The sequence below is a fragment of the Amblyomma maculatum genome, chromosome 3 (genome assembly GCF_055883805.1).
Source record: "Amblyomma maculatum isolate TAMU_Amacu chromosome 3, ASM5588380v1, whole genome shotgun sequence".
Lineage (NCBI taxonomy): Eukaryota > Metazoa > Arthropoda > Arachnida > Ixodida > Ixodidae > Amblyomma > Amblyomma maculatum.
This window is the reverse complement of record NC_139346.1, coordinates 25,031,778-25,056,531: the sequence shown is the minus strand read 5'-3', so window position 1 is coordinate 25,056,531 and position 24,754 is coordinate 25,031,778. Positions and strand designations below refer to the sequence as shown.

General features: G+C 46.7%; 1 protein-coding gene across 1 annotated transcript in view; it reads right to left on the bottom strand.

Moving 5' to 3' along the window:
• LOC146194366 (glutathione S-transferase 1-like) overlaps positions 1-14,328 on the bottom strand; it is a 66,543-nt gene extending 52,215 nt beyond the window's left edge. Inside the window, exons 1-2 of the mRNA XM_084597380.1 lie at positions 14,165-14,328; positions 11,919-12,015 (exon numbers count right to left, since the gene is read on the bottom strand). Coding sequence (XP_084453506.1) covers positions 11,919-12,015; positions 14,165-14,208 — 141 coding nt within the window. The 5' untranslated portion in view covers positions 14,209-14,328. The remainder of the gene's footprint in view (positions 1-11,918; positions 12,016-14,164) is intronic.
• Between the last annotated feature and the right edge of the window lie 10,426 nt (positions 14,329-24,754).

Below are 24,754 nucleotides of genomic sequence, written 5' to 3'. Positions count from 1 at the left end.
TAGGAGGCCGAATGAGGCATATACTGTACTGAAGGATGGGCATGTACTGTGTTATCGAAGTTTACCAGAGAGGCGACAACTAGTTTCCTCTACTACAACTAGTAGAGGCGACAACGGGTTTCCTTGTCAATAAGTATATAGCGGGTAATATAGATGAATTCTATAGTATTAATGAGAGGGTGGCAGGCATCATTATTAGGCTTAATAAGAGATATAAACTGAAGGTTGTACAGGCCTACGCACCCACATGTAGTTATGATGACCAGGCAGTTGAAAGCTTCTACGAAGATGCAGAATCGGCAATGCGAAAAGTAAAGACGCAGTATACTGTACTAATGGGTGACTTCACTGCCAAGGTAGGGAAAAAGCAGGCAGGAGGCCAGGCAGTAGGTGACTATGGCATTGCTTCTAAGAATAGCAGGGGGGGGGGGGGGGGTTACTAGTTGAGTTTGCAGAGCGAAATAACTTAAAAATCATGAATACCTTCTTCAGCAAACGGAAGAAACGGAAATGGACATGGAAAAATCCTAGCGGGGAGACTAAAATGAAAAATGAAGACTTTATAATGCGTTCAACCCCCTCCATTATGCAAGATGTAGAGGTAATCGGGAAAGTGCGATGCAGTAACCACAGCATGGTGAGGTCCCGAATTAGCCTAATTCTGAAAAAGGAACGCAACAAATTAGTAAGAAAGAAACCCATCAACGAATTAGCGGTGAGGGGGAGGGCAGAAGAGCTCAGGATCTCGCTACAGAATAGATATTCAGCTCTAAACGAGAATGGCGACATTACCCTGAAGCAATGAACAATAATTTCAGAGCTATCATTACTGAATGTGCGGTAGAAGTAGGCGGTAGGATAGTTAGAGAGGACATCGGTAAGCTGTTTAAGGAGACGAAAGATTTGATTAAGAAACGCCAGAGTATGAAAGCTTCCAATCCAACAGACCAGATTGAATAGATAGATAGATAGATAGATAGATAGATAGATAGATAGATAGATAGATAGATAGATAGATAGATAGATAGATAGATAGATAGATAGATAGATAGATAGATAGATAGATAGATAGATAGATAGATAGATAGATAGATAGATAGATAGATAGATAGATAGATAGATAGATAGATAGATAGATAGATAGATAGATAGATAGATAGATAGATAGATAGATAGATAGATAGATAGATAGATAGATAGATAGATAGATAGATAGATAGATAGATAGATAGATAGATAGATAGATAGATAGATAGATAGATAGATAGATAGATAGATAGATAGATAGATAGATAGATAGATAGATAGATAGATAGATAGATAGATAGATAGATAGATAGATAGATAGATAGATAGATAGATAGATAGATAGATAGATAGATAGATAGATAGATAGATAGATAGATAGATAGATAGATAGATAGATAGATAGATAGATAGATAGATAGATAGATAGATAGATAGATAGATAGATAGATAGATAGATAGATAGATAGATAGATAGATAGATAGATAGATAGATAGATAGATAGATAGATAGATAGATAGATAGATAGATAGATAGATAGATAGATAGATAGATAGATAGATAGATAGATAGATAGATAGATAGATAGATAGATAGATAGATAGATAGATAGATAGATAGATAGATAGATAGATAGATAGATAGATAGATAGATAGATAGATAGATAGATAGATAGATAGATAGATAGATAGATAGATAGATAGATAGATAGATAGATAGATAGATAGATAGATAGATAGATAGATAGATAGATAGATAGATAGATAGATAGATAGATAGATAGATAGATAGATAGATAGATAGATAGATAGATAGATAGATAGATAGATAGATAGATAGATAGATAGATAGATAGATAGATAGATAGATAGATAGATAGATAGATAGATAGATAGATAGATAGATAGATAGATAGATAGATAGATAGATAGATAGATAGATAGATAGATAGATAGATAGATAGATAGATAGATAGATAGATAGATAGATAGATAGATAGATAGATAGATAGATAGATAGATAGATAGATAGATAGATAGATAGATAGATAGATAGATAGATAGATAGATAGATAGATAGATAGATAGATAGATAGATAGATAGATAGATAGATAGATAGATAGATAGATAGATAGATAGATAGATAGATAGATAGATAGATAGATAGATAGATAGATAGATAGATAGATAGATAGATAGATAGATAGATAGATAGATAGATAGACAGACAGACAGACAGACAGACAGACAGACAGACAGACAGACAGACAGACAGACAGACAGACAGACAGACAGACAGACAGACAGACAGACAGACAGACAGACAGACAGACAGACAGACAGACAGACAGACAGACAGACAGACAGACAGACAGACAGACAGACAGACAGACAGACAGACAGACAGACAGACAGACAGACAGACAGACAGACAGACAGACAGACAGACAGACAGACAGACAGACAGACAGACAGACAGACAGACAGACAGACAGACAGACAGACAGACAGACAGACAGACAGACAGACAGACAGACAGACAGACAGACAGACAGACAGACAGACAGACAGACAGACAGACAGACAGACAGACAGACAGACAGACAGACAGACAGACAGACAGACAGACAGACAGACAGACAGACAGACAGACAGACAGACAGACAGACAGACAGACAGACAGACAGACAGACAGACAGACAGACAGACAGACAGACAGACAGACAGACAGACAGACAGACAGACAGACAGACAGACAGACAGACAGACAGATAGATAGATAGATAGATAGATAGATAGATAGATAGATAGATAGATAGATAGATAGATAGATAGGAAAAGGCAGAGAGGTTGGCCCGAATAATTCAAATCTGGCCTGCTACTCTGCACTGGGGAAGGGGAAGGAGAGAAGAAAGAAGGTCATGATGGGTGACGATGTAGGAGAAGGCATATGAAATATATATACAGACACAGCAGCTTGCTTAACAAGCGCGAATCAAGTCCGCTGGTGCTCAAATAACGGCAAAGAGCACGCACCGCCTGGACGCCCTTCCCCTTGTCCTGCCAAGCGCCCAGCAGCAGTTCCTCCGACAGAGGCCTCTTGTCCAAACGCTTCAAGGAAGCAGCTAGCACATTTCTTTCGTTCGCATACGCTGGGCACACTAATTATACATGGTCCACAGTCTCTGGGATGCCACAAGTTGAACATTCCGGTGAGTCCATCTGCCCAATTAAATGTAAGTACTTGCGCGTGAAAGCCACGTTTAAACGAAGTCTATGTATCAAGCATGCCTGATGACGCGGAATATCACGCGGAAAATTAAATTTAAATGTTCGATCGAGCCCTCTTAGACGGATGTGTCGGGCGTCTGGATGAGCCCAGTAAGCTGCTGTAGCAATATTCATACAACTTTTCAGAAGACACGTCGTATCCGATCTTGTAAAAGGCAAAGCTGTTTGGAAGCCATTGATGAGTGCGCTTTTCCCTTCAACATCGGCCTGCTCATTCCCATGGAGGCCGCAGTGGGCAGGGATCCATTGAAACATTATCATGTGGCCTTGCAGCTGGGCAAATGTGATGAGCTCCATAATGTTTAGTGCCAGGGACTGATAGGCAGTGTGGCGTAAGAAGTTTTCCAAAATTTGTAATGCAGTCTTCGAGTCTGTGAATATACACCATTTTTGAGGTGGTTCCCCACATATGTAACTAATAGATTCCCGAATGGCTACAAGTTCGGCAGCGGTTGATGTAGAGGTATGTCCCCAAAGGAAATGCAGAGTCGTTTTCTGAGCTGGTATGACCACAGCTGCAGCGGATGCCTGTGCTGACACAGATCCATCGGTGTATACGTGAATATAATTGGGATATTCTGACCAGATATATGCCAGAGTAAGTTGTTTGAGTTCACTAATTGGTACCATTGATTTCTTTAGTATTCCGGGAACACGAAGGTGCACCAAAGGTGTATCCATCGTCCATGGTGGTTGGGTGGGACGATATGGGAGGGCATATCCTGTCGGTACATGCGACTGATGGCAGCGGAGTGCACTTGTAAAACTGCAGTCCGGCCTCTCATCCAGAATCTTGCTGAGTGGATGAAAACGGTGTCTTGTAAGTGCTCGTAAATGTACACCAAGTGGTTCGTGTGACAAGTATATGGACATTGGGCGAGCATGTGCCTGGATATCAAAGCTAATCAATAAGCGCAAGGTGGCCGATATAAGGAAGTATAACATGGGGAAACTTGAGCATGCTGTAAAGAACGGGGGAAGCCTTAAAGCGGTAAAGAAGAAATTGGGCATAGGCAGAAACCAGATGTATGCGATAAGGGACAAGGAGGGCAAGGTCGTCACGAATATGGACAAGATAGTCAAAGTAGCCGCGGAGTTTTATACAGATCTCTACAGTAGCCAAAGTAGTCAGGACCGTAAGGAGATTGACGGTAGGGAAAAACAGACGTTCCACCAGTTACGAAGGACGAGGTCAAGAAAACATTAGAAACTATGAAAAGGGGGAAATCAGCTGGAGAGGATCAGATAACTACAGATTTGCTGAAGGACGGAGGCGATATCGTGTTAGAAAAGCTGGCCACCCTGTTACGCAATGCCTGGTGTCATCGACGGTATCGGAACCATGGAAGAATGCAAACATTATCCTCATTCATAAGAAAGGGGACTCTAAGGACCTTAAAAATTACAGACCAATCAGCTTACTGTATGTTACGTATATGGTATTTGCTAAGGTAATCCCTAATAGAATCAAGACAACCCTAGACTACAATCAAGCAAAGGATCAAGAAGGTTTTCGGAAACGGTACTCTACTATCAGTGGCGTAGCCAGAAATTTTTTTCGAGGGGACTGACGCTGCTGCTCAGCCTCTTCCGTATCGAGATACCTATCACTAACATGTCAGCGCTCAACTGCGCCATAAATTCTGCATGCCGGGATGCATAGGTTGCACGGAAGAATAGTACCGCCCGGAGCTTTCACTCCATCGAGTATCCTACGGGTGTATTGTTTGAGATGAATTTTACTTGCTTAAGTTAGGAAATGCAGAACTGAAAATCATCATAGACAGTTTTTCAGCCATACAATTAACATTATTTGAATACGTAGTCTTCCTGACGGACCCGCAGATGAAATGGTTGCCTGCATTCTCCCCAGTGTGCTTATAACTTTGATTATAATGTGGCATCTGCACCCTAGCAAACTAAGTGTTACGATCAGCAGACCACTTTGACAGACTTTCCACCGGAGCATAAATAGCGGCTAAAAACGCCGAGATTCAGTGCGAACAAGAGGCCCGAGAAGGAGAAGACAGCGCGGCATCAGAAGAGCGAGTTTGGCCCGCGGAGATTGCGCATGTGGCGTCACGCTCCCTCCTAGCATTTTTTTAAGGTTTTTACTTCTTCACGCATTCCATCTCTGCGTGCTTTGTCAGCTTGTCTGATAGTATGGCTTGTCTCCTTTGTATGGTCCGATGAACGATTTCAGAAAACTAAATGCACCTTTCGCTTTTTTATTCCCGCCAACATCTCTTTTTGAGCGGGAAAAAGACATATTGGAGACAAAGTCACGATTGATTTCCGGCTCTGGTGGTTGTTTTGGTCTGCGCTGTATGAGAGTACGAAAAAATTTCGTGGGGGGCTGAAGCCCCATAAGCCCTCCCCCTGGCTACGCCCCTGTCTACTATCGATCATATCCATACCATCAACCAGGTGATAGAAAAATTCTCGGAATAAACCAGCCCTTATACATAGCATTCATTGATTACGAAAAAGCATTTGACTCAGTTGAAACCTCGGCGGTGATGCAGGCATTGCGTAATCAGAGGGTAGACGAACCGTACGTGAAAGTGCTGGAAGATATATATAGTGGCTGCACAGCAACCATAGTTCTGCATAAAGTAACAAAATTCCCATAAAGAAAGGTGCTAGGCAGGGAGACACGATCTCCCCAGTACTATTCACAGCTTGCTTAGAGGAAGTATTCAGAGACTTGGAATGGGAGCAGTTAGGGATAAGGGTAGATGGAGAATACCTCAGTAATCCGCGATTTGCTGATGACATTGCCTTGCTAAGCTACTCGGGGGATGAACTGCAAATAATGATTGGTGACTTAGACAGGAAAAGTAGAAAGGTAGGCTTGAAAATCAATATGCAGAAGACTAAGGTAATGTTTAACAGCCTCGGGAAGGAACAGCAGTCTACATTAGGTAGCGAAGTACTGGAAGTAGTAGGCGAATATGTCTACTTAGGACAGGTAGTAACCGCAGATCCGGACCATGAAAAGGAAATAACAAGAAGAATAAGATTGGGGTTGAGCGCATTTGGCAAGCACTCACATATTATGACTAGCAGCTTGCCGGTATCGCTAAAGAGGAAAGTATATAACAGTTGCATCTTACCTGTACTCACCTATGAGGCTGAAACGTGGAGGCTAACCAAGAGAGTTCTACTTAAGTTGAGGACAACCCAGAGGGTTATGGAACGAAAAATGGTAGGGGTAACGTCAAGAGATAGGAAGCGTGCAGAGTGGGTCAGAGAAATAACTCAGGTTACCGACATACTAGTGGAAATTAAGAAGAAATGGACATGGGCAAGACATGTAGTGCGAAGAGAGGATAACCGATGGTCGCTTAGGGTAACAAACTAGATTCCAAGGGAAGGAAAGCGTAGCAGGGGGCGGCAGAAAGTTAGGTGGGCGGATGAGGTTAAGAAGTTCGCAGGGGTCAAGTGGATGCAGCTAGCACAGAGCCGAGTTAAGTGGAGAAATATGGGAGAGGCCTTCGCCCTGCAGTGGGTATAGTCAGGCTGATGATGATGATGATGACGGGCAAATTGAGATCAATGAGCGGGACCGCGAGAAAACAGCCTTCGTCACCCCACGTGGACTGTACAAGTTTAAGGTGCTTCCTTTCGGCCTATGTTCAGCGCCGGCTACTTTTCCGCGCATGATGGACACGGTTCTCGCCGGCCTGAAATGGCAAGTTTGTTTAGTTTATCTCAGTGACGTTGTCGTGTTCTCTGAAACCTTTAGCAAATACCTTGAACGCCTGCGCGCAGTATTAGATGCCCACCGGTCAGCTGACCTGAGGCTCAAGCCCGAGAAGTGCCACTTTGGCTACAAAGAGTTGAAGTTTCTCGGTCATCTGGTGAGCGCTGCTGGCGTGAGGCCAGACCCCGACAAGACTTCTGCTGTCGCCAAATTTCCCGTTCCTGCCATAAAGAGAAGTCTGAAACGCTTCCTGGGTCTCGGCGCGTACTACTGCCGCTTCATCGCAGATTTTTCCAAGGTTGCCGCACCACTAACTCGCCTCACGCGCGATGATACACAGTTCGTGTGGGGTTCCGAGCAACAAGAGGCTTTTGCGAAGCTGCGCAGGCGACTGCAAACAACTCCTGTTCTTGCGCACTTTCATGAAGACGCTGACACCGAAGTACACACCGACGCCAGCAATATCGGCCTCGGCGCTGTACTCATTCAGCACCAAGCTGGCGTCGAAAAGATCATCTCGTATGCCAGCCGCACGCTCTCCCGCGCTGAGACAAACTGTTCCACTACGGAATAGGAATTGCTTGCGGTTGTGTGGGCAACCATGAAATTTAAGCCTTATCTCTATGGCCGCCCGTTTTTATTTATTTATTTATGGCGCTAAGTTTGCCACACGGCAGAGTCACAGAAATGTGTGGAGTGCAGCTATGTGCTAGAAGTCACAAACTGCGTGCATAAATGCTGTTTGTTATCCATAAGTGGAAATGAGAGTCATTAGTCGGTCAAAGTCCAGCTTTTTATAGAATGGTCTTGCGCATATGCGAAGTTCATGGGCATGTTGATATCAGATGCCGGACAGTGGTGTCGCAAGCGGGCTCTTCATAGTGTAGGCATTTGTCGGGAACTGGAATTGTAGGACTTTGCCACTGGTGTCGAACGGCGGGTGTTAGAGTCACTCCAACTCTCAGCCGTCTCAGAGATACCTCCTCCACCCTTGTTAGATTGGGGGGAAGGGGGTATGTACGCGGGCGAATTAGAGCACGTGTACGCTTCCTGACGGATGCTGATGATGTCAAATGGGTCAGAAGTGAATCCGGTGGCAAGGAATCATGAATAGGTTGCGACACATCTGCTGCATGAAGAAGCACGTCTGCTGCATTGGTATTCAAATTTGTGTTGCCTTGAACCCAGTGAATGATTGTAGTCACTGGGTAACAGTGACAAGCAGCATGTATAGTCTGTGCGACTCTAAGAATGTCATGGTGTTTCTTTAAATGCTTTAGGGCTTCTTTGGATGAAAACAGCGCGAAAGACGAATACTACAGCTCGTCTTGTGTTTCTTTGCTGTGGTGTTCTTCTTTTGTGCTGTTTTTCCATCCAATATGCTCCACTAACTCGCCCGTTTGGCTATAGTGTTGAGCTTCTTTGGAGTGAGTCATTATGTGTACTTTTTTAAACGTAGGGCCGGCATGTAACGCTTCTATGGCGTTTAAGATAGCTTGCAGTTCGAAGGCAAGAGTTGATTTGGTATCGTAAGGTAAGTTGGAGTGGTGTTCAAGTGAGGGTGGGTTGAGCTTATAAAAGCAATTGAACCACCTGTGTAAATAATACAGTCATCAGGTGTCGCTTCTTTATCTCGTCATATACGTCGTCAGCATGGAGAAATCAGTGTTAATTGATTCATTGATTAAAACAAGTCTATTGAGTCACTCATGACCTGCAGGCCCCGCCGTGCCGGTGCAGTCGTTAGGGCGCTCGACTATTGCGCCCAAGGATGCGGGATTGAATGCCGGCCGCAGTGGCCGCTTTCGACGGAGGCGATAAGCAAGGCGTCGTGTGCTATGCGTTCTCAGTGCACGTTAAAGAACCCCAGGTGGTCGAAATTTCCGGAGTCCTCCACTACGGCGTCTCATAGCCTGAGTCGCTTAGGGACTTAAACCCACAAACATGACCTGCAGCATGACTACGGCTCATGACTGCCACATGACTCACACATACTACTCTTCTGCACTGCATTATATATAGTAGCTGTAACCACTAGGTTAGATATGATGAGCCGTTAAATGCTTGTCGTGACAACAAATCACCTGCCAAGCGTAGTCGTATGTCTCGCCATACACATATTCATCGCTAGAGACCACACTATCGCTTGGTCAAAGTTATTTTTGAAGCGAATGGCTTCGCTGTACGGCAAGTATTTCTTCCACTTTTCTTCTGCCTTCTTTCGCACAGAGTAGTGTTGGTGACCACCGCTGTGTCCGTGGCTCAGCGACACATTGCGGCGCGGAGGTGAGAACATTCCTTGTGGACCATAAACATTTATTTACATCATATTTTACAATGTCGTCAGGGGCGACATAATGACATAAAAGGCTAAACTGTAATGGGTGACTGTTGCAGCGCGGCAGACGTTGGCCTCCGCTTCGGAGACCGTACAAGTAATGTGGGTGGACGCTCAGAGGTCAGAGGCTAGCAGTCAGGCCTTGGCCTTCTACTACATTTTAGGCCGGAGTCCCTGGATACCTACGTAAGGCTAGTCTCCCTCCTCGGACAACCCGTCTGAACTCTCCCGTCGTCCGAACTTGGGCCTCCAAAATGCTCCTTCATCCGCTTTCCCAAAATGCTTCTTAATTCACTTTCCCAAATTTTCCAGTTAGTGCGTAGACCAATCAAAGACGGGCAAGTTTGTGGCCAATAGCATGCAATGCTTTAACATGGGCTGGCCAATCACTGTGCCACATATGTGCCTCTCTCTTACGCATATTCAGTAAAACACAAAGCACGCACTAAGCAGCACACATCCCGTTTTACGCTCTCTGCAAAATCTTCCTTCAGCTCACGCAAGAGGTGCCAAGTAGTGGCAAAGATAAACACGGCAGCGACTGCCCTTCCAATACACACACCCACGCAAACAGGCCCAAACATTTCCATCGCTGCCCTTGGTCGGTTGCGCGCGGGCGGCTGTTTCAAAGGGACGTACGACCGAGCGCCTTTCCAAGAAGACATGTCAACGGCTTCCTCTGTCCCGCATTCTCCCCAGCCCGTGCTTCGCCGCGTTTCGGAGATTTATGGCCGTGCGCACTCTCTCCACTCAAAGCAGGAAACAGAGCAGTTAGCGCCGATCCCACAACCACTGCGCTTACGCTGTTCCTTCTAACTGATCCGTCTGTCTGCCTCGCGGCCAATGCGCGACTCTGGGGCCATTTTCCGAGAATCGGAAAGCACCGAACCGGCGGCATCGCCCGTTCCCATGGGTTTGCATGCCACTTCTGAAGAGCGGCGGCCGCCATAAATAAGTCCGCTTCAAGCTGCCCCTTGACCCTGGCCGCTCCTCCGGAATCTCCCCCGCGATAGTGGACTCAGTGACCACTTTCTCTACGTTTCTGGGAGAAGTCCGCAAGCCTAACTGTCATGACATTACATTATGAACAGCTACCATGTATCCTGTGACATGTGTAATCATACGCCTTAATTTTTCCACACGTGTCATGGTTGCCACCACAAACACAAAAGAAGTACCTACCGAATGCAACCCGCCAACAATGGCGGCAAACCGACTCACCGGGCTCCTTGCGCTTTCGCATCATATTGAAGAGTAAAATTGCACATAGAGTAACACAAAGATAAGAAATATTCACAGTGTCACGCGTATATCGTGCATGGAGAGCGCACTCCACAAGTGTTGGATTTTTATTTACTTTTGCGCTCGCGGTGGTATGAACGGCAAGAGAGAAGACGCAGAAGAGTAATAAAACCTAAAATGGATTTCTATTCTGTGGGTCCTGGGAAAGCGCAAATATACGCTAAACAAGAAACAAGTTCCATGAGTAGGAGCCAATACTTCTAAAGTGCATTATAAAAGCGGTTAGTCGACTACTGCGTTACTAAAACTGAAGAGGCAATAAATCAATCCCCGGAATCTTCGAAAACTACGTGTACAGGGACTTGAATATTTGGGGGCTGCGATTTAAAAAATTCCTATGCAAAATCTACTACCCAATTCGAGCCGAAATAATGTTCACAAAGTATCAAAATATCGTCTACGTTATCTGATAGGTGATTCAAGATCGTTACTTGCCTAGATTTTCCGAAATCGAGAAAAAACTGCTCTCGGTGGCGTGCACAATTTTCGCAGAAGAGAGTCGAAACGCTGCTTCGACATGGTGCGTCATCTGTCGAGCAATGAGGCAAGCTCCATCCCGGCCGTTGGCGCGCTCGCCTCGCTGCCCGACAGATGACGCACCATGTCAAAATAGCTTTTCGACTCTCTTCTGCGAAAATTGTGCACGCCACCGAGAGCAGTTTTTTCTCGATTTCGGAAAATCTAGGCAAGTACCGATGTTGACTGACTTATCAGATAACGTAGACTATATTTTACTACTTTGTGAACGTTATTTCAGCTCGAAGGGGGTAGTAGATTTTCCATAAGAATGTTTTAAATCCCAGCCCTCAAATATTCAAGTCCCTGTAGATTCAGGATAAGCGGTTCAACCATTATGGTATTGGTAATAACGTTGAAGGCTATACTTCTCGCATTGAATTGCGGCCCGCATATGATGAATACTATCAAATGGTTCCTAACTCCTTTCTCCTTAGAGATTTCCTTTAAGCAGCTGCATTCGAACTACCTCATAAAAGATTTGGTTTAAGAAATTGTTTTCACAACGCAGTGGTTCTACACTGCATTGTCGAGATCCATAAGGCCGGTTTCGAGTGGAAAAGCGCAAGCCTCGTTGGGTTGTCTACGATCTTTACCTGCATTATATATTCTATCTGGCAATCCTGCTCCTGCATGCTGCTTAATGTCAGACGACGCACAATTTCGTAGTAGTAGGGTTACGTCGCGATGTCACCGAAATTATCACATATTAAAACTAACCACGTGTAGTACTCACCTTCAGAAATGCCTCTTGCATCTGTTCTTTAGCCAGCAAGTTGACATCTTTGAGCTCAAGCACAATCCCGACCAGTCTGGCGACGATGCGAACAGCCCTGCATTCCGAATCAACTTTGTCATCCCGGAACTGAGGCTAGAAACTGGTTTTGCGTGGTGCGTAGTTTTTAAAGCGAGCAACCTGCGCTATCCTTTTTGGTCAAGAAAGATTCGGAAGGCTACGAGTTCAAGTCACTGGCCGCCAACGCAGGGGCAGTTTTCCTTTTAAAAATCCCCCTTATTTGCGCGCCATTTATTTGAGGCTTGGCCATTGTCAGCCACGGCCGCGAAGACGTTAATTTCATCGCTACAAATGCGGACCAAAACTCCCTGAGTACTCAAACTTTTTGATGTGCATCGAAATTCTGACGTACACTTGTGAACTTAACCTGGTGTGCAAAGCAAGAAACCCTCGAACTTTCAGCAACTTAGGCCTAAGGAATGCAAACGAGACACATATTGAATGCACAGAAAAAGCAGACTTTTGTTTGACTTAATGTCCAAAGCGACTCAGGTGATGAGGAAGGCCGTAGTGTAAGACTCCGGAAGTTTCGAACATCTGGGGTTTTTCTAGCGTACACTGACGCTTGCTTTCATGGAATTTCATCCCGCGTCAGTGGGTTCAGCAGTCGAATACATCTGAAGGTTTGGTTTGTGGGATTCCCAAAGCAACTGTGGATATGATAGACGTCATAGTGGAGAACTCTGAAAATTTCGACCACTTGGGGTTCTTTAGCTTACACTGACATCGCACAGCACATGGGCGCCCTGCTTATCGCCTCTACCGAAAAGCGGCCAGGATTCGATCCCGCATCATTGGCCACAGAAGTCGAGCGCCGTAAACCAGCGCGGCAGGTAACATCTGAAGGGTTGTTAAGTTACAGGTAGCATGAAATGAAGAACGAACTATCATTGGTCGGTTTGCCTACACCTTCTTCGGGCGAACAAATTCAAGGCAAGTCATTTCAGGCCCTCACTACCACTGCACCCTTGGAAAAAATGATGAATAAAATTTCTCACCCTGCCGCGGCGGTTAAGTGGTTATGGCTGTCGACTGCCCAAAGACGCGTGATCAAATGGCGGCCACGGCGGCTGCTTTTCGATAAAATTAGGCGCATAGCTGCGCGATGTCAGGGCACGTCGAAGAATCCAAGGTGGTCGAAATTTCCGACGCCCTTCGCTACTGCGCCGCTTTGGGACTTAAAAAAAATCACTAATCACAAAATGGTTCGGTGCAAGCATCGGTTCTTGAACCGAACAGAAACGTTTTGCTGTTCTATGCATGATGAGTAAAAATAAAGTGGATGCATGAACGAAGCTTGCTATACTACTGCAGACGCCTTCTAAAATTTTGTTCTGTGCGAGCATTTATCCTTGATTTCTCTCTGGCAGTATAATCTGATATTTGTTTTGGCAGCAAAGTACATTTCTGTTGCTGAAAAATTTTGGCGTAATAATGGAAACATTTATTTATTTATCTGCTACTCCTGTCCAACATGCGACGTCAAGACCTTCATGATCGCCCTTTGGAAGAGGACGGCAATGCAAGGAAGCCTACCGAATCGGTTCACAAAAACAGTTCTGTGATCGTCGTAGTTGTCTAGAAACCAACGGTGGTGGTGATACTCATGTTGCCTTTCTTTCACCTTTCCGGGGCAATAAGAGGTCCACTTCCAATGCAAGTAACCTCTTATTCGTAAAAACGCGGCCGCACAGACGAACATCTCTTCAGCCTCATTGCGTTCCACAAGAAGCGGCTGCCGTACCACGCAGGCGCACCTAACATCCGAAGGCATGTTCTGCATCATTCGCGGGCAGCAGAAACCATTGGTGCGCGTTGACGTTCTCCTATGCGGGTCCGAACTGCCAAAATTGCGTCAGTGGTTTGTGGTACCTGGGTTCGTATTAAAAGCAGCCGAGAAAAACTACAGAACTGTTGCCACACAACTTGGGTGTAGTTCTTTACCTTCTCTTGTAAAAACAGAAAAGCCATCAGAAGTTTGTGTATTAACCGAAAAGTACTGCAGAACTACAAACAGTATTTCAGGACTAGTACATAACTACAGAAATTTCTGTCATTTCTACAGAACTACAGGTTATTTCTTCGTATCTTTTACGCTTTTTTTTTTTTTCGACAAGAAACGGAGAGATTTGAGTTGCTTTCACGGGCTAGCTGAGATTGTGCGCACATTGCGAACAAGAACTTACCTGCACGGCGGACTGGCGTTCAGCTGGTGCAGTACGATAGACATCTCTGACCAGAAGCTACATGCGCAGTGGGCGCCCGTACAGCGAACCCTTAAACTGCGGCAGCCACAATGGAGAAAGATTTACACACCGCCTGAGGGCGAAGCGGGACAGGAACAGGATGTCGTCCGCTCTGGAGAGAAGCATCCGGGCGCGCTGTTGATAGCTGAGGCAACCACGCGGCGCGCTTATCGTCCTCACTCCGATTCTATTCGACCCACTCCGCCTTCGAACGGAAAAGTAGGCGCAGACAGCTTTCGGCCGCCAGAAGTCGCTTAGCATACGTCGCGCGCAGCTTCCCATGGCCGCAAAGAATACCGTCAGAGCATAACGGAACGCGATCAACACGCGCGACCAGAGCAAATGTTTTTCTTGGCTATTCATCATTCATGCAGATAGTATGGCACCAAACAAGGAGAGAGTAAACAAGTTTTATTTGCTGTGGACCCTGAAGCACGCACCGCTGCTTTCTCTTTGGAATCCTCCTAGCAAGCACGGCCGTTTTTTTTTTTTTTCAGAAGCGAGCTACGAACTGCCCTTACCTTAAGTCTTGAATCGAGCAGCAGAATATACGGCACCTGCATAGGGAGCAGCCACACAAGGCCACCGGGTAAAAAGCTGCCCCAGCTATAAAATACATTTTTGGTTTTTTAGTTTTATTGCCGAAACGCTCAGTGTAAAAGTGCTTATCAGAGTGGTCGGAAAAGGTATTGCTTAAGTGTGATGTAAATCTGTGCTGGCCTTCAATAAGTCGCCCGTACTGAAACAATAGACGAGGCCCCCGAACAATGTGCAGAATATATCAAGTGCAAGTACATGGCCTGCATGCACTCTTTTTTTCTCTCTCTCTCAGATTGATTGATTGAAGTAACTTTATAACAGATCAAAATGGGAATATCCATCCGCTGCTCCGACCATTGGACCTCGTGCTTCAGCCAGTTCAAGCTGAGCTTTCGGGTCCCAACTGAGCCTCTTTCTTCCTGACGTGTTTGTGTTATATTTCGGCATGCCCAGATCATGTGAACGATGTTTGCTGTGTTTTTGCAGTTTTTGCGTGTCTATTTGTATTGCATTAGGTACTCTTGAGTAGGGGGTTGAGATATGTTCTTGTATGTAGAAGTCCCCAAGTGTTCTCTTGCTTGCTTCTCAGAGGCATTTTTCTCGGTGGACGCATCGGCCCTCATCCAGCTAAAGCGAGGCTACAATATGGAAGAGACAAACAAATATTTCCTAGAAAAAAAAATGATTCGCGGCTGATTACAGTTCTGCTCAGGAATGGGGGGTTTTGCTTTACGTAACAGCGCTCGCAGGCAGGACAAGAAAAGACAGGCACGTGTGCTGACTACAGCAACCACATGATTTATTAAGAAAGGCAGCACTATTGGTGAACAGAGCAACAAATAATCGTTAAATTATTAAACTACAGGTAATATATATGCGGCTTAATTAACCTATTGAAAAGTGCAACTCCATGTGGGACCAAAAGACAGCGTTGCTTGCCTGACGCAGGTATCATCGTAGTCATATACTGTCGCGTAGTGGTGAGAAGGCCGTAGACAGGAACCGAAGAGAATTTTTATTTGGCGGACTTGCGACTGCAAACTAAATGAAGCAACAATGCTGCGATAGCAGGAAGCGTATAGTTGGTCGTCCAACTATACGAATGCCCGTTGCACTCGTCGGCCCCCAATTTAACGTCGGCGAAGATACATCTAGGTAAAGACCTAGGGCCCTATTCTCGACAATTCGCCATTTTGTTCAAATCGTGACGTACGTGTGACGTGTGCTGTAGGACGGTGCCTGGTTACGCAAGCACACAATCGGGTTACGCATTCTGAAGAAAAAGAGAAATGAAGTGACAGAAAAAAAGCGCGCTGTCGTCTGCTAATATATATTGGCGCCAAGTATGAAAAACGACGGTGCTCCTGCGGGAACCGATACAGTGCGGTGCATTCCGTGATTCGGAAGCCTCGGGTTGCAGTGAGACAAGTGAAGTATGTTGTGGCGTTGCGGTATTAGTGTGTCATTAACATTCGGCATCAGCTACGCACGGAAAGACTGCGCGAGTTTCAGCTGAAGAGCAAGAACGGCAATGGAATATTCACAGTGGGTCGGTGCAAAATGGGATAGGAAAGCAGCATTGCTGTTCATAAGCGCCTATGACCTCTCACATTCACTTAGCGGCTTTTAAATGCAGGAACTAAAATTTTTGAAGGACTTGGTCGTAAGCAGAAGAAATCGACAGATTTCCAAAGTAGCAGCACTGACGAAGATGTCCATCTGTGAGGACAACGCTCGCAAGTCTTCCACACACACACACACACACGCACACACACACACACACACACACACACGAAGTGGCATACGCTGGGCCTTACACCTAATCGGTTAAATTTTCATGCGCTAGCGTGCGAAAAGCTCTTGCGAAACGCAAAAGATGTTCGAGAAAGAGAGCGAAACAGAAGAACAGAATAGCAGGAAGGTTAGTTAGGCGATTCTCAGCTTACCGCACACGTGCAGAGGGGGATAAACGGAGAATAAGGAAAGAAAGCGAAAGATCACTGAGGAAATTGTGGTATGAAGCTAGAGCGACGCTGCGCGCGCGTATCAAAACGGTAAAATGGAAATCAATAAAGGGAGATTATTTTCAGGTTGTATTAAAAAAGCAATCAAAACAAATTGCCAGTCAACTACATCATATGATTAGAGCGTATCGTCATAGCGTGCATGCTCCGGAGTACTTATTTTTTTTTAATAAAAAATAAGCAAATGGTGAGCCCGCATGCATATTAAAACTTTATATATGAAACACATCACATGTGGCAATCTAACATGTGTCATGTACATGAAACATACTTTCCTTTATTAATATTGAAGCTGTGAGTATTTTTGCTTGCTTTGCCCATCGTGGAAAGGCTGTTCAATTCATTAACACTGCAGTGAGTGCTGTTACGACCGTGCATCATCCGCACTTGCGCGCTCTATTGTTCGCCTGTGGGCATGGATAAGTGCTGTGGATATGTGCTGTTGGTACAAGGGCGCTAAGTGAGCCTGTTTCCAGGAATCCTTTTGTGTAAGCCTGTTTTGCTTTGTGGACACCCTGCAAATGCCAAATTGACCCTGTCAAGAGAACGTCTAGAAAAACACAAAGAAATGTCCCCCTGCGGGAAATAGCCGGAAGTGCTTTCGTTCAATTGTTCACCCTTCCCGTCCAGAAGCGCTATGGTCAAGTAAGGAATGCCTATTGTCCAAAGGAGGCGACAGAGTGACACGTCCGCTGACGCACAGGACAAGAAAGGAGCAAGGTGATTACGGCCATTAGAGGATTTCCCGGGAATGCAGGAAAGATTTGCAATTGCCGGAAAGGGACAATGCTGGGAGCAGTAAGCGGCGCGCACGTGCACTTGGGTTTCTGAGAAGTAAATCCACTTGCCGGAACCAGCCTATCGATTCTTGGCTGAAGAATAGAAATGTACCTCCTCGCCGTTCCCAAGCTTTTCCCGCCAACAAGTGACCAGGCCCAACGAAACAATGCCGGGCCAGTCAGTGCTTCAGACCATCAGTGCAGTGATGTGTTCGATTGGATGCCGATATCTGAGGGGCGTGCCCTGGATTTGGTTGGTCAGCATCTTCAGAGAGGGGCTGGACATAGGGGGTTTTAAGGACGTTGCAGAGCACGAAATGTCGCTCTGAGCCCTGGGTAAACGGCTCATCCAGTCGCTTCTCGCTATGAACTCTTAACGCTTGCCATTTTGCTGATGTAACCTTCTTTTTCTTGTAAATAATCTTGTAAATAAGTTTTCTCAAAGTGCAATTAAACCTGCTTGTACATATTTCACCAACTTCGAAGATTCAATCCTTCATCAACCCCGAGTCTCTGCACGCTACCAAGTGAAGGCCGGGTCGACGTAGCCCCAGCGTCACGACAGTGCATAGTGCAAGGCAAAAAAGGCAGTGTTTAGGGCCGACGTTTAAGAAAGTCTGTGGTGATCCCTCGCTGCCGGTCGCGCGAAGTTCCTGCACAGCCATCGAATTATATGACCCCTCAGGTTGTACTCAAGAACCGATCAGGCAGATAATTAGAAAGCATCGTGGTGCTCTCTAAAATTCATGATGGTTTGGTGGGCGCTGTTTAACACAAAGAGAAGAAAAAACGAAACCGGCGTTTTTATTTCTCTTCTTTTCTTTGTCTCTTTGTTAAAGAGCGCCCACAAAATTATAATGAACAATTCCTACAACTCGCCCAATTTCCCCTTCTGTTGCTCTCTGAAATGCCCAGTCTCGCGCAGATCAACCGCTTGAGTTAGCGGGCCACATTGCTGCGCTTGGCAACGACGGCGCGTATCAGTGGTTTCTCTATGAGAGCAAAGCATTTGCAACGGGAGGGTAGCTATACGACCCTCGTGCGGCTGTAAATCCACGTTTTCATTATTATTCCTCTAAAAGATGACGCAGCTGAAAAGTTCCGTTATGACGTCGTGTCAGTGCTTTCTGCAATTACAACAAGGTGTGTCAGCTTACTTCACCGCCCACCAATCTCTCTACTAAACTGCGGTGAGCTAACAGCTGCCTGCACTGCACGTCGAATTCGCCATGTTTATTTCGCGGCCGCATCAGTGGTTCAAAATGCGGCGCCCAACTTTGGTCATTTACAGCAATGGTAGAACACCGATCACTCACGGAATGAAATGTCATTTTGACGTCATCATTAAATGTTTATGCATGGCGTATTTCCTGCCACACAATGTCAGCCAATCAGATTTCAGGAGTCGGCTCTTGACAGTGGGCGGTTCATTTCAGCCCATTCGTAATGCAAGCGTAAGTGCTTCGCTTTCTATCACATATACCTCTGTTTTCCCTCCACAATTACTTATATATACCCTCCATGCATCATGAATACCGCTGCTAAAAATCCGTTTTCACGCTCACGCCATTTTCACGTCACCGCAAAACGTGGGATCGTCGTGCAATACTCGGCGCAGAACAGACCAACAGAAGTTTTGGGGAACAACATGTAGTAAACGTAGTGTGGAAGAAGGCCAGGTCGAGACGGCAAGGCAAGGGATGCCGTGTCTGGCGTTTATTCCGATGGACAAAACCCAAGCGCGTGCCGGAGCCGGCGCCGCGGGACGATGATGATGGTATGTACAAGAGAAAGAAGATCATGGTATATACAGATGAAAGAAGATCCGTGGAGGGCTCACAGTAGGCCCACTGAAGAATAGCTTTTTCCTCAGGACGCCATCGAGTATACAAAACGGCTGGCACCTCGACGGGTCTGCAAGGCGCGTTGTAAGGAGTCGTGAGGCCCGGATCTTTTTGCTGTTCCAATCTAAAAATTTGAAGGTCTGGAAATGTTCCCCCTTCTCATCAGCAATGATCTTGGCCGGTAATATTAGCGTCGAACTACTGGCCCATTCCGCGACGTGTAGGCCTAGCGCGAATACGCGGGATTCAAGTTTCGGCGATTACGTACGGAGCGCGCATTCGCAACCTTTAGCGGTTGCACGCGTCCATGAAGTGTGGTTCTGGCATTAGTGACCCCAAATCTACGTCTGCTTACATCACGAAGCGCGTGCACATTGAGCGGGAAGCGGCGATGTGACCCAACTGTCTGGCGAGCGCTAGCCGGCAGCTGTCGGCGCCGCTGGTGGGCAAACGCGCTGGGGGCGCTGTCGTAATCCGTGAATCGGCACAATCCTGCGGGAGTTTAGGGCTCACACACTAAATACTAAATGGTGCATGTTTACTGTGTTTATGTTGAAGCACTAATGAGACGTCATTTGGATCGAGAGTCAGTCGCGTTCGCGCGCGCAGCTGCGTGGGAGGCGAGACGCGGAGATGGCGGCAGGTGGGAGGCTTTTGTTCGGTGCGGGCAATGAAGCGCATTCGAATCGCGGTGGGTTTTGCAAAGATGGGACTGAAACGGCGGTGGCGGCGCATGCTTTCGTGCGCTGGCCGTAGCCCTGCAGGTTGAACCCAGTCTTGCAAAAAAAAATTCTTTAGCAGCCGCATATAATTGCGGCTGACTAACACGCGCATATAACAGCATGTCAAGGCATACCGCTTCGTTCAAATGTTTTATCTGCTTCTCTAATGTGGTAAGGTGTGTTGTCGCGTCAGCGTATGCTTGTTTGGAACTTTCTCTTAGTTTTGGACCGAAAGTGAGACGGGCAGTAGCTCAGCAATTAGCACCACAGCGTTAACCCCTCCCCATTTTCGCTGTGCGCACAGCGGAAGGAAACGTTGGATATGCGCCTTTTTTATATGCGGGAGCGTTTCGTTGCTCAACAAGCTAACTCTCATACCGTAAGAATAATATTGTTTGCTTAAAGGGACAGAACACAGGCCGAAATTTGTCATGAGATTATGGTGGAGATGAAAAGATGTTGCCTCATATAGCACATATTAAGCACTACAACATCAAAGAAAAGCTGCTTTACAATTTTAATTTGCAATTGAAAAGCGCACAAAAACGACTGAGGCACTATCTAGCGGAGAAACCCTATTATATTCAGTGTAGTACCCCACGTGACTACATGTCAGTTAAATATCGCTGATTTTCGTAACTGCACACTGTTCTTTTTTCTTCTAATAGTGCTTGTCATAATTTTGTTATATTTTGCGCTCTCTCCAGTGCGTCCTAAATAAAAACCACCCCTCCCTTCATTCATTCATTCATTCATAAACCTTTATTCATGATGATGACCTGAGGCCTAGAGGGGAAGGGGGTGGGTTAGGTGAGGTTGAGGGCGCCAGACTCCGACATGAAGTCTAGCAGGGCACTAAGCTTGCGCTTGGCGTTGGTATTGGGGGCTGTCCAGTCTTCGTAACTCTGAATGTGGTGAGCAGATGTGTAGCGTGCGCGGAGGTCAGCCGTGCCAGGACAGGTCCAGACCAAGTGCTGCAGGCCAACGGAGTCAGCAGGGCAGTTGGGGCAGCTGATCTTGGTTCGGCGCCATTGACTCAGGATGTCCGGTGTGTACGCTGCACCGGCTCGCGCCTTGTGAGTTAGAACTTGGGCTGGACGAGAGAGGCCGGAAGGGATCGGAGGAGTAATACCGGGGACAAGGTCCCGCAACAAACCCCTCCGCTCATGTTTAAGCCGCGTTATGACAGAGTCCGCTATGATGAAGGAGACGGGAGAACAGTAAGGGTGGTCCGAGTTGGACGGGCCCACATCAAGGCTATGCCGGCGGTCTTCCTCTAGCTGCGCGCCAGCGGCCTCGTGGGCCATTCTGTTCCCAGTTCCTTGTGCGTGATGTCCAGATGTCCAATGAATTCGTACCGAGACTTGTGAGGTCTCTCGCAGGTATCGGCAGCGCTCTTTGATGCTGTGTTGTACTGAGGTCTTGTAAAAACGGGCTTGCAGGGTTTTTATAGCCTCTTGACTGTCGGTGTAGATGTGGATGAAACGATCTGTTCCTTTGGTGCAGTGTTGAAGGGCCTCGTCGATGGCTGTTAATTCGAGTTCAGTTGCGGACCAGTATCCTGCGACCACTGTGGCTAGTAGCGTGCAGCTGTGAACCCTCTTGGTAGTAAGCGGTGGTTGCAAACGTGATGCCGGTGTCATCGTCATGATATAGGGCGGCGTCGGTATAAATGCGGAGACCGATGTGCCGGTCTTGTGTATCAATTATGTGGGGTTGTCGGTGATCTCTTCCTGGCCCTTTGGTGTTGGTTGGAAGGGGTTTTGAATCTGTTACCAATGTTTCTGTCCATGGTGCTGTAAGGTGGTACAATATGGGCAAGTGTAGGTTAGCTTCGTCAAAGATTCGAGTGAGGAGGCGATGCCCGTTGGGTGTGTGACGCAGGCGAGTTTCATGATTGGCTCGGTGCGTAGCAATAAGTGCATCCACTGGTGGGAGCTGAGCGAATCTGTGAAGCTCGCACCGCGAGATGTATGCGTTCAGGTGTTGCCACTAGATGGCGCTTCAGTATTTGCGATTTTGTGAATGAAGCGATGATTGTGCCCACTAAAACTTTCATCAATGAGGCGTGTGTTATTGTGTCGCAACAGCATTGTGTGAAACTAAAGGACGTTACTCTACGCAAAAAATGCCTGATTATTGTCTGGCGAGTGAAAGCTATATTTGTTTTCGGTCGTCTTTTTTGTCGACCACCAGTCGTCATTACGGTCGCTGCTCGTGGTTTCCAGCATCGGACTGCATAAAAACGGGCCCATGCATTGATCGAAAAATTCTCGGTAAAAATTTTCTACAGCGTTTCTAACAAAACCGTTATGGAATCGAACATTTTAGGCATCAAAAATTCGAGACCTAAATTCCAGTGTTCTGTCCCTTTAAATAATACAGCATGAGGCCATCGATTTCGGCCTCCTCGACAATCTCTAGACGAAGTCGAAAACAAGTCCGAGCGTCACCAAGGTCGCAGATTATAGTGAAGGCTTGTAAAAGAAAAAAGAATATGCGAATAAAATATTTTTGTTGAAGAAAAAAAAAATCTCTCACTGACCAGCGTCCACGGCGATGCAAGAGCGCAGCCGACACCGCGAATATCGGAAGACATGGGGATGCATGGAGGAAGGAAAAAACTGAAGAGAGGCCCCATGTATCCCAGATGCATTGTGAAAAGCGTGCCGGAAGCCACGTGCTTTTTTTAGCCTAGATATGGGGGGAATAGCAACAGCGTATGCGTTGCTATGGGGCAGCATGGCTCGCGGCGTCGGCGTCGGATGGCGCGAAGCGCACAGACGGGGAAGGGCACACAGAGGAGTATGAGGGGAAAAGCTTCCCCATGTGTAGGTGACGCCAGAGCATTTTCCGGTTGCGGGCCGGCGTCGCGAAAAGTGACGTCACGGCTTCTCCTTAGTTTTTTTCTTCCTCCATGTGGGGATGAGATATTCACGTCAGCGGCTAATGGTTGCCAGACCAGAAAGCTGATGTCGATATTAATAGTAAAAATTCATTTTAAAACTATCTGCTGCACGAAGTGAGTTCAAATGTTGAAGATTTATAATTTAACGTGCGTGGAATGAAACGCAATAATCAGTTTATGCTCAAATGTTAGCTGTCATGACCCCATTAAGTGTGAACCCCACTTCTGACACAAATGTGATCACTCGAGTTACTTAACGTGGTCCTGGGTCCACACTGGGTATGAGGAGATGGAGGAACAGACCGGGATATAATTTTAAACATTTAATTAAAACAGCTGGCTCAGTCTCGCTTACGGCTCGCCGTCACTGGGCTGCGTTGGCGTGGTGCTGCACTGGCTCCGAAGAAGGGCTGGAATGCCGAATGCTGCTGCTCGTCGTCACTGGGCTGCGTGGTGCTGCGCGGACCCCGAAGGAGGGCTGGATGTTCGTCACAGCCTGGTGGTGGAATGCCTGGGGCTGCCGCTACTTGTCTCCAGCTGGCGGGAGGGGGAGATGAGCTGCAAGGCGTGGAGGCAGGATGACAGGGCCCGAACTTGAGCGGTGGCTTAAACCCGGGTTGGCAGGTCGTGGCGCAGCCCATCTTCTGCCCTGCTCGTCTCCTGTTCGACAGTCTCGTCCGCTGCCGGCGATCATGTCCCCGCTCTCTCGCTCGCTTCCTTTTTTAAGCCCCCATCTTCATGGGTTTACCGGTTTCTGCGGTCACCGGCTGCCTTTGTTAGCTTCCCCGTGGATTTCGCCCTCTCACAGGTCGGGAGCAGTCGGTGGCTGTCTATATATGGAGATTTTCGTCCCATGATACGAAATATAGATATGCCTAGAGTCTGGCCACTCGACGCCGGCATGACATGGTTGGCAGTGTCCCTGAGTCACTGACCGGCGTCCGCGGCCTCGTGCACGTGCACGAGCCCTCACAGTATCAGGTCGCTCGCTGACTGTTCTGAGACCTACCCCTACCATGTAAATAAATTAGTTTTGCCCGTCGCTACTTCGTAACATATGTTTATCTATTGTAGGATGGATAGTTGGAATTGCGAGAAGAGGAAAACGCGAAGATGACAAGGGCGAGAAAGTGGCTAAGATGAAGAGGCTCGCGCCTGCTCTGAGAAACGCCAGCTCTAGAAGCAGCAGCATGTCAATAAATCTATTGTAGTGTGAAATGCTTAATCCGCCACATTACATTTGGTGTAGGTGCGAGGCAATTCATCTCATCCTTGCCCGAAGCTTCGGCGCCCTGCGTCTTCTTGCGCTGTTGGCAGAATGTCTAGGAGGCATCTCTTGGCTTATCCCCAGCCTGCCGGACCCGATGTGACCTCGCCGTTCCATCGCACTATCACCCCGCCCCGATTACGAGACACGAAGAAGGAGAGACTGACATGAGACGCCACCCAGATGACCACAAGGCACGACGAGGGAGCCGAACACCATATTGTCACGTGGTGGCGAAAATGCTGTTGGCAACATATGAGGAGACGATCTTCAAGGGAATCAACTCTTTATTGCGCTGACTTGCGCACGCAAAAGAACTAAGCAATCGGCGGCGTCGACAGCAATAAACGGGCTAATCGAACTAAGAATGCCCGTTTCACTCGTCATCGATCAATTTAAAAGCGGCGTAGAAACACCTAGATAAAACCTCGGACAGTGACTAGCAT